The sequence below is a fragment of the Verticillium nonalfalfae genome (assembly GCF_003724135.2).
Source record: "Verticillium nonalfalfae strain VnAa140/NRRL 66861 chromosome Unknown scaffold_86, whole genome shotgun sequence".
NCBI lineage: Eukaryota > Fungi > Ascomycota > Sordariomycetes > Glomerellales > Plectosphaerellaceae > Verticillium > Verticillium nonalfalfae.
This window is the reverse complement of record NW_021167311.1, coordinates 76042-92759: the sequence shown is the minus strand read 5'-3', so window position 1 is coordinate 92759 and position 16718 is coordinate 76042. Positions and strand designations below refer to the sequence as shown.

Here is a 16718-nt window from a genome sequence, read left to right as displayed (position 1 = left end):
GAGTTTCGGGGTCCGGGATCTGCGGGGTGCGACTGGCCGTGTCACCGAAATGCCGGCATAAATTGGATGCACTTGTTTCCTCTCCATACCTAGAGGACTTGTCTGTGAAGACGGCTGTATATGGAACGACCGCAACGCATATATCTTCATCTAGATAGCCACGTGAGCTAGGTGAATTCCCCAACGGCATCAGACTTCATGCACCTAACCATACCTAATTTACACTGATCAAAGCCAGACTCTCAATCAAGCGACATGTTGGACAGACGATTATCCATGATGATGCCTCGTAAGTCCTTGTGCGTGCTCATTAGGGCAATCCATCTCCCCAAGGCCCATTCGTGAACATAAGAAGGACCATCCAGTCATGCAAAACAATCTCAACTCTTGAGATCCGAAAGGTTGATATCTTGGTATGCCTTCCCAATCCAGAGGATCAGGCGCTCGGCATCGCGCAGCGTCGCGTGGTGTCGCGCGCTCTGCCAAAAACCAGAGTTCTGTAGTGCAAATGTGTATCCTCCTCCTTAAAAAAGACTTCCTTGTGACATTAGAACAACCAGCGAATACCCAGAATAATTATCATGTGTTCCATGATGCAAATTCAACTAATCGTGGAGTGAGATTGATAGTCACAGAGAGCTACCACTGGGGGTGTCATCGGCCGCATAAATTCCTCGCCAACTAAGAAAAACAGACTTGTCATTGCATCGAGGAGACATGCCACTTTTCATATTGCAACCAACAGCGGGACGCTGAGGCCCCTTATGATTTAGCGACTGGGAGTGACACGGGGAGGCCAACATATCCCTGTTGAACAAACGGGACTGACAAACTTTGCTTCTCATATACCTACCAGTCATGACAAACTGACCGCCAACGCACTGACCGAAATCAATCGCGTTGGGTTTCAGACGCCCGAAACTGCGGAAACTGCCCACCACTGTCGACGTGGACTACCTGATTCTGCGTCATCTCCATCATCACCCATCTAGACCAATTGAGCATGATCAGCGTGAAGAGGCATACTACGAGCTAGACGAATCCGGCATACGTATGCTGCCCGTCAGGGGTCGGTCCATCGAGAAACATTAGGGTGGCGCACCTTGGCTTCCTCCAGCAGTCTCACAACCTACCGGAGCAACCTCAGATACTCGAATGCGTGCCTCCCTGATCACATATTGACACGTCGTCTGTCAGCGCCAGGAATGCTCGAAGCGTTAGCAGCCGGCCAATCTCAAAGGGTTTTTGACCAAATGGTTTCTCCGTGGCGGGCAGATGCTGTAGGCAGCTCTTTGATCTTTGCGGAAGCTATTGGTCTTCTATACCCTTTCGCCGGCACCTCTGGCGGGGCCAGAATCGACTAGTGGAAGATCTATAATCACCCTGTGAGCATTCGTTGAGCCAGGTTAAGCAGAAGAGCCTGGGTGAAAGGCTCTTTGACGCAGGATCTTCAAGTATATGTACCTTCATTCAACGCGAGTTATAAGCTCTCACATGTGCTTATGATCCTCTGCCCGCGACTTGCCCTGTAATAGTGCCTACATCACCTGGAGGTACAGTGGCTCGTCTAAATGGCAAGATAAGCAGAGATTTCGACCCAAGGCCATAGTATTCTGACTTAGGAAGCGTGAGCTCGTCTACGTTGAGTGCTTGCTGGCAGAGGAATCGCAGCTGGCTTATCTTGGTTGGTCGTCAATCCAGAGCAGGCGGAAATCGGATCCGCATGTCACGGCCGCCCTCGTACTTTTCGGTTTTGTTCACGCCTCAAATCTTAGCCCTATCATGTTTGTTGCGTAATCAAGCGCGTCTATTATAATTAATCCCGGACATACAACATTGAATGTCTCCATGTAAATTCGTACCTATGCATTCACGTAAAACCTTCAAACGTTAGGCGAGCCCTCTTCTTGATCTACCTACGTACTTTAGTGTTCTCAGTTACCATCTCAATATCTCGAGGCTCCGAGTTGTCAGAAAAGGACTTGATCATGGAGGGGTACCAGACCAAGAAAATCCCCATCGTGATGACCATGAGCGTCAGGTCAAACACGTAAAGTGGCCACTCGTTAACAAGAAGGTATGCGTTTGGACCCATGATGTACTCGATAATGCGGAAAATGCACCTAAAGAGGATGAGACCCGACGTAGCGTAGAGCATCATTATTAGGGCCTGCCAGTCGAAAGGAGGCGTGGACTGGAGCTGGGTAATGCTGCTATTCAACATGCTGAAACCACCCGTGAGGCTACGCCTGTAGCGCATGTCGAAGATGATCGATGCCGCCACAAAAAGCCCAAAAAAGGCAATCTGTACGAACAAACCAGCGATGACAATCTTGTTCCCCATGTCTCTGGTATCAACAGAAGCCATGAGACCCGCGCCACCACCCTGAACCAAGAACGCAAAAACATCTCCGACGACGAAGAGTGTAGTTAGCCACTTGACGCGAATGATGGAATACGCCTCTGTAAGGGGTCCCAAGCCACGGATAATGCGGCCGAGTACCATGTAAATGCTCGCGGCGAAAAGTGAAGGGGGAATCAAGAGGAAGATGGATTGTATGATGTAGGGCAAGAGCTCGTCGGTAGCGTTTCGGGAGATGATACGGCCTGCGCACCCGATGACTTCAACTTCGGCTGGTCAGTATTTTGCAATCGATGTCAATGCAGAGCCGATAACTTACGGTAGCCTCCAATGGCAAATGGCAAGCAGAACCATGATCAATCAACCTCCATGTATGGGCGAGGGAGAAAAGGAGGAAAAGAACAAGAAATATTATAGCAGCCACTAGCGATGGCATGTACTTCCATAAATAGTAGTTACCCTGATAAGGGAGCACCTCCCCGCGAACAGCGATCATAGCTGGGATAGTTGATGTGTTGATCAGTCGAGAGCGCTTCAAAGATAGTGCTTTAGAAGGCGGGTCTGGAGAAGGATCGGGGCGTCGCGTATACGTCGTTGCAGAAGGGTAACGAATGTTAGTTATTGGTGTCCAGCATTATGACGAGGGAATGAAGATGACCTTGATGGGCCCGGAAGGCAATTTAAGTCTTTGTTCGCGGTCATATTTATTGTCTAGTTTAGATGCTTACGTGACGAGCCTCATCGTGTGGAGCTGGTGGCTCGCTCTTCGGGGTCCGTCACAGCCCTGATCTGTCCTTGCAATGCGAGGGTCTTTCCGCGGGTTCGGCAACCCGTGCGAGATGGTAATAGGACGGGCCAATTACGTTTGACTGACGCCCGCAGGAACAGAGTCGCCATCGGGATTGATCTCGGGAGAGCCATTTTCGCTGTCATCAGCATACATGTGAGAATGTTCACAAGAGACGGATCTACTAAAGTGTGCAGGGACTCGTGCGCTGTTGCCAGCTGGCCACGGCCAGCGGGGAGAGAGAGCTTTCGCTTAGTTGCGATTGATATGGCTGCACGACGGCTCGGGTTCCCCTGATAAATACGAAGATGCCCAGCGCGTTAGGTGTCGAGCCGATTTGTCTTGCATAGTCGCCGGGTGTTCCGTCGCTGGGTGCACATCGCTGGGCCACTTTGAGGCAATCATGGAGGGGTTGGCGTAGGCTATGCCAGGAACAAAAACACGCCAGACGTGTTGAATGTTGGGCCGGAAAACCAAAGTATCGGCCGTGATAGTGCTGTAATGATGCATAAGCTCAAGATCCCGGCCCCACGTGTCGGTAATCGACAGGCGAGGCAATGGCCACACAGAGGGTTGGCGGGGTGTCTGCGGACGGGCGAGACATGCGGTGGTACCTTCGGATCCCGCAGGAAGCGACCGCCTCTCGCTCTGGGAACAGTGATGACCGACAAGCTACATCCGACACTTTTTCGCGTGCAATTGAAGCATGTAGGTTTCCCCTCAGCGCACTGCCGGAGAACTCGATTAGTCCGCCATGACTGAGACATGATTGGGAACAACATTATTCTCTCATGGACTAAACTTACCGTCCGGGCCTTCGGTGTTGTCCGGGCTTTCGGTATCCGGACTTTCCGGCCCCACCCGAGAGCTGTGACTCTGGCGTGGCGGCCGGGCCGGCCCCCGCCTAGCAAGCCTAGCTGGTCGCCACCTAAACCTTGAGCATTAATTCAAGAGGTATCCGGCCAACAAAAGTGTGATAGATATATTTGTAGTTGATTAGCTGTCTGCCAGAGGGATTCTATTACTCCAGTGTAGACAGGAGATGCTCAGGCTAATTATGGTTGACTTGTCCGGGATGTGGGTTGACCGAAGAACTAGCACGGCCGCCGGATACGAAGACCATTGCGTCGCCCCAGACTGCCTATTCGAGCTTAGTGAGGTGATTCGGCGGGCGACACCGAGCGATTCATTATTAGGCGCGTGCGAGCGGGACGAATGTTAGACTGAATCGCGCTTCCACCCAACTCTGCCATCCCTTGTTCCAATGGTGTCAGATCTTCATGATGATTCATCCTTCGCAGCCCGCGGGACCACTTGTAATGCATGTTGATATGGGTGGATGAATTTTAGAATAGGCCTTTCATGTCAGGGACTACCACCGATCTCCATCACCGCTCAAGAGATGGTGGGAGAACCAATCATTCTGATAAGTGATGTTGGAACCAGCCTTAGAATACATAGACGGCAGAGACGGCATCGGCCAGGGTATCCTTGCCGTTGATGTCTGAGCCCCAAGGAATCGGCGCCAGGACCATAGAGTCCGCAACCACTACATCATTGATCGTTCCCGGGTGCAGTGCTACCACGCGGGGGCCCAAGGATGTCTGACGACACGCGAGGCTCTTGTGAGACGGGGGCGTCGCAGCCTCGAGGATAGACACGGCCATGGAAGAGGGGCCACCTCCCGGGCTGAAGGCCCTGGTAGTGATATTGTTGCCTTGGCTTGGCGCGCTTGAGTTGCCACGGGCGAAAGGTGCATGATCAATGTAGTAGAAGAGGGAAGGGACGCGGCAAATCTCGGCATCGGCGGTGCCTGTCTCGAGCTTGAGGATTTCAATGTTGCGATCGATACGCTCGCTGAAAAAGTACACAGGCTCTTCAATACCCGCGTCCGCGATATTTCCCACGCATTCGGAGACGAACTGGACCTGAGAGTTGTTATGCGTGGCGACGACGGTGAAGGCCTTGGTCACAGCTTGCGCGTGGTGATGCATCAGGACAGGGGCAACAAGTAGCTCGACCAGTCAGTGGCCTGGTCGTTGTCGTCCGAAACAACCAGGTGGATTGTGGCTTTGCCGTCCTGGCTTGGCCTACGTACATCTCGAGAGTCGGTGCCAAGCTCAAGCCCAGTATTGAGCTCGTCGGTTGTAAACGTATGGTTCGCGGCGATGTATGTCCAGTCAGCTCCCTCTTTGTAGAAGATTCTGACTTTTCTTGGCTGCTGTGCAATTCCTCATGTGAATAGATCCGGTTGCAGTGTTACTGAGTTCAGGGTTTGGAAGCACGCGGAGCGGCACAAGGTAATTCGCGTTCCTCTGGACATTGTCAGAAGCATCGTTGCAAGAGTCAAGCAGCGCGTTGATGGCAGCGAGCTTGCTGCCGTCTTCGCCTTCGAAAACTTCGAAGCCCTGTCGGAGGCTGCGAATCCATCTGGAGGATCGCTGGTCGGTGTCGCCGATGTTTGGCATGAAGAGGGTGCCTATGGCGTCGGACTAAGTGGTTTTACCCTGGGCCTCTAGGTGCTGCTTTTGGTTTTCGAGGAGCAGTCGCTGTAGTTCACAAAGCATCGCTTGGCTCTGCTGTTGGCTTCCCTGATGTCGGTGTTCCACTCCCGAATTGTCGCTTGTTGTTCCTCGCTCTCCCGTTCAACTCTGCCACCTGCGCCCTCAACCGCTGCAACGTCTCCAATAACGCGTCTCCATACGTGCTGGTATTTTTGCTCGCGTCCAATCCAACCTTTATTCCGGCTGCTGTTGTCCGCTTCGTGTTCTTGGAAGGGTTTCTGGCCGCTATGAAGCCGTTTTCGTCTGCTCGTAGAATGTCTTGCACTTTGGAGCTTGTGGTCGGGTTGCGAGCCGATCGCCTCCGAGACTGTCCGTAATCGGTGGTCTCGGCCACGATCATGGTCTTCCCCGCGCGTTAGACATGATCGCTCCAGCGGGGAATATTATAATACACAGCAGACCCGGTTTTCTTTTAGTGTTGTTATAACAAACGTTACGGCCGATGTAAACTACCCCCTCCATTCATATATGTAAGTTGATCCCGAGTCCACGTCATCTTCCCCAGTCCTGTGCCAGCTCATATACCACTCGTGCTCCCTCACTGACAGTTGTGACTAGGCCTCTTATACGCTCATGGTCTCAACAACTCGGGCAATTTATCGCTTACACGCAGTCTTCGAGTTCAAGACATGCTGACTCGGTTTCTCCGGACATACGCCAGCAATCACATCTCTGCATCTTTCTAGCGTCCTCCTTTCGCCTCCCGCATTGAATGAACGCACTGTCTCCCCATTGACGGCACTTCTCCAGCGTACTCGGTAGTGAGTAGGCAGCGCTCGGCGCACAATCCGACGGCATCTGTATGCTCGCTTACAAGTCCCTGCCTACGTCACCGACGTCCTCTTTCCTTCGGCGCTGTCCACACCACAATGTGCGACTTCACGAAAAACTATTAAATTTACACCTCGTGCATCGACCCGGTGCTCATTTCTTCAGAACGTCGACCGATGGCAGCAAGAAGCGGTCGTGCGTCCACGGGCCCCACGAGCGGTACATAGTGGTCCCTGGTTGCTGCCCGCTGTGTGACGACTAGGCCAACCACCTCCACGACATCAACCAGGCTAGGCTCATCGTCGCAACTATGACAGAGGTCCCGACTGGCATATCCTCTTTGACATCCCGTCAAGCAACTCAATCACTAGCATCCCCTCTCTTCATCTAGCACACCGTTCCGCCGAATGCATGTATCAGGACCCGAGAGAGGTATGAAACCAACAGGGGATCGCCTGGTATTTAACTGTAGGAATCAAGCAGAGAGGACCGAGCGTAGCGAGGGAATAGTTATAAGGAAGGCTCACGAACTAAGTTTAAGAGGAGGGCATCGATTATTCTATCTTCCTATAGACCCTTAAGAGATTGATAGTCAATTCCTTCACTCGTTGCATAAGACTCCTTAACAGCATGGCCCGGTCATCTTCTTGTCGAACTGGCAAGCCCTCGTGGCACCATGAATTCTCTCTAGACAGCTATTGTCTGACATCAGGCGTTGCCTGAGATCGATCATCACTACTTGGCGGCTATTGAGACGTCCTTCTTCACCCCAGCAACACCTCTCGGACCACAGCAATTGTTTACGTTATCTCTGACACAGCAACAGGCGTGCGATACCGCGATTTAGTTTCCTATAGCTATTCCTAGAGTGGCACCATCACATAGAGGATTGGAGACATCTCCCATCGGCACGGCAGCCGACGAGGTCACAATGTCGGCTTAGGCCTTCTGACCACCAATCTAGGGCGACACCGTTGTAGGGGGTACGGCGGACACAAGCTGCTCAACAGTATGAGCGCAAGCGCATTGAAATCTACATATTAATCGATCGGGGAGCAAATATTGAATGCTTTGAACCACGTTGGTTGACTTCTTGCATGCAGATGCGTGGTAGACGCGGCGGGGGATATAGAGGTGGAGTGTAGTGTAGCGGAAGACGAGATAATCTAATCTTTGGACGAGATAGCTCTATCCGAGCCTATGACTGTGCTTAAGTCTTGTCACGATTTCAAGCCTCGAGTGGGTTCGAGTCCCGTTTCCCTCAGGCAACGAAAGCTAAAGGCCCTTGGTGAGATCCACCAACACGACATCAACCTGAGCCCACAACATGCAAAGATTAGTTGTACCGATGGCACCCCCCACACGCCAGGTTGATCGAACGCCCTGCAGGGCATTGAGGTTGCGAACGATGTCGTCCTCTAAATCCTTGACGGCGTAGCTGCGGTACAAGGAGCCGTGGTCATCAAAGGTCTTGAAATCGATATCATTTGCATCTCCAGTAGGAACCAACCCGGTATCCATGAGATTCTGGAGACTGGTCCGTATGAGCTTTTTGGCGTTATCAAATGGGTATCCAGGAGGGCCACTCAGGACAATTCGATAGAGGCCGCCGGAAGACGAATCACCGACATATCGAAATTCCGCAAAAGATGGGTTTGCTGGATACAGCAAGCGGTTTCTCGGTGAAGCCTCCGGGATGGTGTTGTAAAATGTAGTATTAAATGGCAAGGAAGGGTGCGAAATGAGGCCAACGAAAAACCTATTAGCCGTGGATCTGGCCAGTAATTTGCGCTCGTTCGCATCTAGGTCCAGCGATCCAGGCTTGGCCGCATCTGGCTGAATAGCAACCAGCAGTCGTCGAGCCTTGACGAGAACCGTACGGCCGTTGCTGGATCGGACCACCAGTCGAACGCCATTCTTGATTCGCTTAGAAGAGATGACCTCGCTTTCGTACATGACGTCGTCGCCCAACAGTTCCATTGCCCTCTCGAACACTGCCAGGTTGTTGTTATCGATAGTCTGCAGTGGGTCGCCTGTCCCGGCGAAGACCCGAAGGATCGTCGTGTCAAATGCGCGGTACATATCCATGGCGGTTCAGTCGGTGGGGTCTTGCGCAACGTTGGTGCGGATGATTTCAGTGGCCGCCTCAACGTTGTATTTCCGAGCAAAGGCCGTCCACTTCATGAACAAATCCTTGGGAATATCCTCCGGTGCCGGGAAATTCTTCATGGTGGGCAAGAACATATGATCATATTTTACCCACTGTTGCTCCAGTCTCTGAAGTGCCGGCAACCACTCCTCAGGAGGAGCTCGCGTGTAGTCGACCGCTTTGCCGTCTCTGAAATCAGCAAAGCGCAGGTCACGAGAGGCAAAAGAAGGCGTCGTGACAGGCACATCCATGAGTGAAAGCATTCGGCAGGGAGCTATGCTGGAGTTGCCAAAAACCTCCACGCCGTAGCTATGGTGCTTATTCGTGACTGGGTCTGTCCACAGGTTGGTATGTCCGCCCTGGACTAGTCAGCGAGTGCATATAATGATAGTTCGGGATCCAATCCTACCAAAAGTGCGCGTTTCTCGATCACGAGTACTTTCCTCCCCTCAATCCTTCTTCAAGCTCAGAGCCGCGTAGGCTCCTGACCCGCCACCGCCGATAACAGCAACATCTGTTTCGATGACAGAGTCGGGCAAGGCTACACAGGTTAACGCCAAATAATTGGCCATATATATCACCGATGATAGGATGGAAAAACGCATCTTGAGTTATCGAAAATAAGGTCTCAGAATGTAGTTGGCTGTCTCCTGTGTCGAGGTGGAAGGATGTACCTTTCCGATCTGGCGACTTAGTCTTCTACTTGAGATATAAATGGTAACTCCATGGACTGAAAGGCCCACAGAGCCGGTGATATGGCATAGAGTCTACGGAACTTTCATATGCTTCTTTGGCGCTGAGTAAGCGGTTTCGCCGGTTAATGCAGCCAGATTAGGAAGTAGCTCTTCGTGATTTGGGTTTTAATAAAGATGCAGAGAGTCCTAGTGATCTACAACCATGGCTCGTGGCGTACGCTTATCACTATACCGCCGACGGGCTCCACGGACTTTGTAGCCAAGACACACAAGTTCCCTCGTGTTGGTAATTGATTGTAAACAACCCACAGCGTTGCCCTTATTTGATCATTTGCAACCGGCCCTCCTGGTGAAAATCCCAATCGTGTGCTACAGAATGTTATAAGGTAGGACAAGACGAGTGCTAGTAGACCAAGGCCCCACCAGTACCCCACGCTGCAAGTGCCGAATGTCAACACATGCCACATTTCACAAGCTAGGCCATAATACTGTTGTCATGAGACGTGTAGTTTTCATCTCGGTATGGCAGAGTGCCAAGAAATGCTACCGGCCTCAAGAAAAAGACCGATAACCCCGTGGGCTGGGCTATGGAGTTAAGCGTTAGCCGCGGCAGTGATCTTTCGGCAGCCATGATACTTGCCTCATTGCGAGGACAGGTGGAAGATGCGTCATTGTCACGTAATGGCGCGTAACATCAACAGAAGTTCATGGAACTCGCCAGGTCCGGCGTATCGCTAGCAATAATACAATTCCTGAAAAGTTTGGTCCGAAGAGACGGGAATGTTTCTTTCTGTGCGTTCTAGTCATGGTCTTCGGCCCTCATGACGGCCAAACAGCGCCCCGCATCAGAGCCGTAATGTACCCGCCGTTCGCCCAGCGACCTCATATCCAGTAGATAGCCGCTCTAATTCTTCATCATGCGGGGATTCTTGCAAAAGTGAAGTTCCGTTGGCCTGGTGCATGTAAAGATGTTGTCCGATCCAGGACGTAAGCTGTGGTGGCCCTGCACCAATCCGAGTCAGTCCAACGAGGATGGCAAGGCATCCAAGCGCGATGAATGCCTTTGCGGCAATGTGGTGACAGCCGACACTTCCATTTTTGCGCCAGATATGCATGTAAACCCTGTCTCTGTCTCTGTTTGATCCGGGCTCAGGACCGAACGGAGTCTCTCCAAAAGGAACATGTCCGACACGATAGTTCTGTTCCACTGCCTCCGATGCGATGTAGGTCAAGGCCAATCTCAAGAAGGTACTCGCGGCGTCTGCACTGGTGGTCTCGGACAGCTGCAATAGAGCGTCGATCCACGGACCGTGGTGCTCGGAGAACGATAGTTGTTGCTTTTTGACTTGTGGAGCCTCGTCTTCAACGGAGACTATACTCGTGAGAAGATCCTCAGCTGTTGTGGAGTATGGATTCACAAAATTGAGTAAATTCTGCATGGTCGCGCAGTCTCCTCCTAGGATGGTTCGTTGAACTTTGCGCACGGCATACCTGACCTCATAAATAAGATGTCTTGCTGCAGGTATTGACTCGGTTGAGGATGAGGTTGGATTGTCCCCCAACTCCGCTGGCGCCCACCGCATCTCAATCGCTCGAGATGATTCAATACGATAGTCAACGATTGCTTGTGACCTGTTTAAATTACCCAACTGATCTCCCGATCCGGCCGGCCAGTCTGAATTGACGGTTCGCATGCGTCGCCAGCCGTCGGGTGCCTCGCGTGGCATAGCAGGGGGCGGTTCCTGGTCCTGGTGCGTACTCTGATTCGCAATAAGGACAAACTCGCGCTCGTACAGGTTCCCTTGATCTTCTGGTTGAATGTTCCAGTTGCAATTCGATGTCGCCATCATGACAACGATACTGGGGGGATCCCGACGATGCTCAGGGTCATCATTCCGGAAACCATGCAGGAAAGACCTTGATGTCTCGCTATTGTGTGTATCTGCAAGCCAAGGAGCGACTGTGCCGTTTGTAGTTATTTGAAGTGGTGGAGTTTGCAAGATCACTTGCTCTTGTGACAAAGCCTTATTGAACGATGAATCGGGCACCTCGCGAATTGCGAACTTGTACCCCACGGATGCCGCTGTTCCAGAAATGATGACGATGTTGCGGAATGTGATGAGCCAAGGGAAGCCTCTGAAGCCGTAGGAAACTGGAGCCCGGGGTAAGGAGTTCAGGTATCGACCATAGTTGAGGCCTTCAGCGCTTTGAGCCATCCGTGTGCACGTCCAATCGAAAAAGTGGTTATATGCTTCATGGAATCCATACGCTAGCAGTCCGAAGCCGACGCCGAGGATGGCTAGCCATACCTGGACGCCTAAATGAGAGCCAGGCCGCAGAATTTTGAATGCGTCACCGTGTACACCTTCGTCAGTCGTGCGCCGTCCGACGTCAATGAGGACAGAGCCTCCAACGAACAGTGAGGCCAGCGACAGAATCCCTAACCGCTGGAGGTGAACAAAGATCTTTCTGCCCCAATGCTTAGTGGTTGCTGATATAAATGCCTTGATTTCCGTATTCTCGTTGGCCATTGTGCCTTCATCGGGGAGGCAGGGAGGCTCGGTGGTGGTTGTGTGGACGAGATGGGGTGGGATCCGGAATCCAGGAGCCAAACACCTTTTGAATCAAGTAAGTAGGAAGTGACTTGGCACTTGCCACTCATTGTACAATGCAGTGAGGATTGTCGACCGCAGCATGTCTTGAAGGATTCGCATCCTTGTTGCGGCTGAGACGGAAATAGAATCCACAGCATTTGAACTAGTGGCAAAAAAGCAGCGAGTGATGATCAAGACGGCTGGATGACGTAGCAGAACGAGCACCTAGACAAGAGTCAGAGAAACACCAGAAGATCATTAAACTTGAGGAGTCAAGGCAGAGGAAAAAGAATTTCACTCTGACATTTGCACGGGAATTCTACCAGATGTCATGTCGCATGTTATTCGGTGAGGCAATATGATGACAGGTACCACACTATCTCCAACTCTTTTCACATCTCCAGACCGACAAAACTGTGAATATACGAATGCATATTCTTTCCTCCTACCTGACACAGTGTTCTTTTGCACTGTGGTTGCGCTAGATGCAGATAGGAGGGCGGTTGAATTAGAAGAACCTCTTTACCACGGATGAAATGACATTTGTCTCAATAGGCGTTGTATGGCGTAAACCTAGTCTGGGCTCGATAGGTGTTGATGCGACAAATTTCAAAGATAATCGATAGTAACTACTTCCCAATTCAACTACCGTCATGAAGTTTTCAGCCTTTTTCTCGGCTGTGTAATCATTGCGAGTGATGATACAGATTTACACAGGTAGCACGTCGTGTCGCCCTACATCATCAGGCTTGGGAAACATCTTCGGGCTGCCACCTTGGTCGCTGACGGCTCTGGGAGGAAAAGTGTAAGCAAGCGTCGCCAATGGGTTGTAGTAGATATCAAACCGGACAGCTTGGCCTGTGGTGGCCGTCACGGCGGTTTTGGTCGCTGAGCCGGCCTCAGTTTCCAAAGCCAACAAGCCAAACTCTTTCGCGAGCATAGTTCCGGCGCCCTTGACGGCATGTCCGACACCACCTCCGCCTACCATTCCAAAAGTTCCGCCCATGAGCGCATCGGTCACGAGCTTGTCGGCACTGAGATCAAGACCTTGGTAGTTGAGTTGATTCTCGATCTGACCGCCAAGCGTAAATCCCGCCATTCCGCCCGCGCAGGCGCCAGCGGGCCCTCCAACGATAAAGCCACCGACAGCACTGACAGTTGAGACAAGATTTCCGGTGCTGGCTGCCCACAACTTTTGGGCGCCTTCTTTGTCCCCGACAAGGTATTGAATGTCCGCCGTCGCGTGGCCGACTACGACGGGGATAGCACCGACGACGTTGAGAACACTACTCTAAAGCCATAGGGTGCGGTGTGTGAAGAAACTGGGGAGATCAGAGATCAGGCCTGACTGTGGATGAGCAACAAGCCCGAGGGAGTGTGGGAGGATCTCGACAAGGCGAACAAGAGCTAGTCAAATGCGATAGCTCAAGCAGAGTTGCAAGCTGAGAAAAAAAGTGATGTGGAAGATGAGTTACATGCCTCAACGACTATGTACATCTACGTTCCGTATTGTGCTTGTTTATTTGGCCCCTATTCTGTCCGTCCCGAATTGAATATGCGCTGAGGCCTAGCGCTGTCAACTACATGCGCGGCCCGTCCCTCGCGTCATGACAATGCTCCGTGCGCCTGGATCGGTCCAGACCTGCTCCCAGCTGAGCTTGTGGAATGGCTAGAATGGACGCGGCGCACGCTCGGTGCGGTGAGGATGGATAACTACAGGAAGCTGAAGCGAGACGCAAGGGGCATTCGCGAAGGCAAGCCACAGCAGGTGCATCTGATGCGCTGAAAACCCCACTGCCCGTTGCCAAAACAGGCCTTTGCTGCGACCCCAGCCTTGAGCACCATGCCCCAGGCTTGTCTTCTAGCTCAGCCCGCCACCAGCCAAGGCGGGATTGAAATAGGAAATCGTTAGTACAATTGCTAGTTCGCCATGAGGTACTGTCCGTTGACATATCATTTTCGGAATGTGACCTCAGCTCGCCACAGTCAAGTTCTCCAATTGACGGTGCGTATCACAACCTATCAACTTCTGGAGGCCGTTTATTCGTTCGAATGAAGGTTGACGGTCAGAAGTGACATATTCTCAAATACTCATGAATGCATACCCCTCGTCTGGAGGCTTTTGTGTCTCTGGTGTACGCCTCTTCATACGAACCGTTTGCTTTGTGTCTGGACTGTCACTGCCCTAGACGAATTGGGTATATAAGTCGTAGACGAGTCTTCATCTAACCCTCGTTTCAAGCATCGTCGTGTTCCAAGGCTATTTGTATAAACCACACCTCTCTTCACTATGCAGGCCCCTGACGCTCTTGAGGCCCTGTCGGTGTATCCGTCGGCTCCGGGCGATGCCCCGGACGGCAAGTACGCCGTACGCAGTGGCAAGAAGAAGCATGTGGACTCATCCGGCCCTGGCATCGAATACACCAGCTGGTTTAGGACTCCCGTCAGTCTCCCTGTTTTGCATCACAAATTCGTGGTAGAATATTAACCGCGATATTGTATCAAACATACAGTCCTTAGATACCAAGACCATTCAGCGTTTACACAGCATTCAACTCTTCACAGAGTCTCGCGATCAGGGCTTCTGTGATGACAAGGCCGCTGGAATCTGGACATGGTTCGAGATTGCTATTATGGAGAATGCAGACGCCGTCACACCCCGAGTTAAAGATGATATTCAGCTCTCGTGGTCCAGTCACAAGAACGTTCTAAGCTGTGAAGATTTCACTTGGGTGAGTTCTTGCGTCAACCGCAAAAATCTCAGAAGAAAGCCTTGAGGCAACTGCAGAAAGTCAGGATTGACATGGAACAGCTCCAAGGCAACGTGTTCTCTGAGGACCACGACTTGTTTCGTCTCGTCGAAGTATGTATGCTATTGTTCAAGCCCAACTGCGTTGGGGTGCTGACATAAATTGCAGAAAAACAACGTGATTGCTGTTCGGCTTTGCTCTCGTTTCCAAGGCTGGAAATTGACGGCAAAGCGTGGTTACCTGGTCGTGGAACTGGGCGCCCCGAGTAAGTTGACCATAGCAGCGTGAGATTCCTACTGCAACAATGACCATGTTAACATGTAAGCCTGAAGTTGAACGCGAGTCTCTCAACTTCGGTTCTATTGCAGCCAAGGTCCTTGGCACGCAAGAGGCTCTCAATGACATCAACAAAGTCATGTTCCCTACTCTTGAACAGCTTCCGTCCGTACCAGATAGCCTCTTCAAAGCTGATATGCTCAGCACGGCCAGTGCAAACGATCGACCCTTGCGTGTATTGTCACTGGGTAGGTCGCGCAGGCAACCGAACCTGGTTGAGACTGATGAGGATTATTCTGACCATGAGTAGATGGTGGTGGCGTGCGCGGCTTGGCGTCTTTGATGATCTTGAAGAGAGTTATGGACCAGTCATGCCCAGGACGAAAGCCTTGCGAGGTGTTCGACATGATCGGCGGCACCAGCACTGGAGGGTAAGTCAACGTGAATCACATATTGGCACGTTGATATGGCCCACTGATCATGCGCCAACTAGCTTCATCGCAATCATGCTGGGTCGGCTCGAGATGAGTGTCGATGATTGCATCGCAAGCTATGTCAAGTTCATGGGACAAGTATTTCCGCAAGTACAGGAAGTCAAGTCATTTGCCGGTCTTGTCGGCCACTTCTGGCCCAGCCTTGGAACGGTTGTCAAAGTTGGGGTCAATGGAGAGAAATGGGACCACAGTGTCCTCGAGAAAGTCATCAAGGATCTCATCAGGGAAAAGCTCAACCAGGACCCTGACTCCGTCCCTCTTCGTGACGAGAACAATACCAACCCATCTTGCAAGGTGTAAGTATAGTTCTTGTCCTGCAGGCGCTGTTTGTAGTGCTGACCCTCGCCAGCTTCGTCACAGCCGTTGCCTCGCACGGCTCGAACAACCACGCACCCGTCTTGCTTCGGTCGTATACGAATCCTCTGCAAATGCCTGAGCTGCCGGATATTAAGCTCTGGGAGGCAGCACGCGCTACATCGGCAGCCCCGATGTTCTTCAAGCGTCTAGAAGTCAACGGCCAGACATTCGTTGATGGAGGCCTTCAAGCTAATAACCCCATTGGCTGGTATGTACTCACCGATCCATGACTTGGTGGCTGAAGAGCTGACTTGACGTTGATAGGCTTTGGAATGAAGTACTTCAGGTCTTCGGCCCAGTCCGTACTACCGGCTGTTTCCTCAGTATTGGCACTGGGACTCCCCTCAGCCAGACCTTGTCGACTGTCAATCATCCGATTGACTTTACGAATGGCCTCGCGAGTATCGCTACCAACAGCGAGATGGCGAATATTTTGTTCCGCTCTCTGATCAACGCTTTCGCACCTCGCAGCATGGCCAGAAAGTATTGGCGCTTCAATGTCGGCGATGGACTGCCCGACTGGGTCGAAGAGGATGGCGTTGGGAGCTGGAGGTTTCTGGCCAAGGTTGAGGAGAGTAATGTGGGCGAGCTCGACGATGTCGCGATGATCGACATTACGAGGACGAGAGCCGAAGATTACATCAAGGAGCCTGGCTTTACAACGCTGCTCAATGAGTGCGCGCCAGCTCTGGGAGGTGGAGCGTAATGGCCACGCAGCAGTGGTGATGCCTGCTTAGTTGATGACGTCTGAATTGCCAGCGAGCGGGGGCTGACCCGAGGTCACTGTACCAGTACAAACACTACAGATATACCTGGCCCCACGTTGTCAGTGGCTTATTGTTGAACAATGCCTATTTCAGATATCCAAACCTCGAATGTGATAGATGGTTGACTTCATGACGAATCTGCAGCTTGTTAG

The 16718-nt window shown here is 51.8% G+C and overlaps 5 protein-coding genes across 5 annotated transcripts; 1 reads left to right on the top strand and 4 right to left on the bottom strand.

The window, feature by feature from the left end:
* Nucleotides 1-380: 380 nt before the first annotated feature.
* D7B24_009028 (uncharacterized protein) lies at nt 381-3283 on the bottom strand (the record flags this gene model as incomplete). Its single annotated transcript, XM_028643106.1, has 3 exons — nt 381-497; nt 1925-2634; nt 3226-3283. The coding sequence occupies 3 exons, from the start codon at nt 3281-3283 to the stop codon at nt 381-383; spliced, it is 885 nt and encodes a 294-aa protein (XP_028493241.1).
* Nucleotides 3284-4597: 1314 nt separating this feature from the next.
* D7B24_009027 (uncharacterized protein) lies at nt 4598-5617 on the bottom strand (the record flags this gene model as incomplete). Its single annotated transcript, XM_028643105.1, has 3 exons — nt 4598-5164; nt 5248-5370; nt 5471-5617. 3 exons carry the CDS (start codon nt 5615-5617, stop codon nt 4598-4600), a joined length of 837 nt encoding a protein of 278 aa, XP_028493240.1.
* A 2142-nt stretch (nt 5618-7759) lies between these two features.
* D7B24_009026 (uncharacterized protein) lies at nt 7760-8572 on the bottom strand (the record flags this gene model as incomplete). Its single annotated transcript, XM_028643104.1, has 1 exon — nt 7760-8572. One exon carries the CDS (start codon nt 8570-8572, stop codon nt 7760-7762), a length of 813 nt encoding a protein of 270 aa, XP_028493239.1.
* A 4059-nt stretch (nt 8573-12631) lies between these two features.
* D7B24_009025 (uncharacterized protein) lies at nt 12632-13021 on the bottom strand (the record flags this gene model as incomplete). The annotated part of the gene is made up of 1 exon (XM_028643103.1): nt 12632-13021. One exon carries the CDS (start codon nt 13019-13021, stop codon nt 12632-12634), a length of 390 nt encoding a protein of 129 aa, XP_028493238.1.
* A 1191-nt stretch (nt 13022-14212) lies between these two features.
* On the top strand, nt 14213-16505 carry D7B24_009024 (uncharacterized protein; the record flags this gene model as incomplete). Its single annotated transcript, XM_028643102.1, has 8 exons — nt 14213-14365; nt 14436-14654; nt 14841-14937; nt 15005-15196; nt 15259-15379; nt 15442-15738; nt 15792-16007; nt 16064-16505. 8 exons carry the CDS (start codon nt 14213-14215, stop codon nt 16503-16505), a joined length of 1737 nt encoding a protein of 578 aa, XP_028493237.1.
* Between the last annotated feature and the right edge of the window lie 213 nt (nt 16506-16718).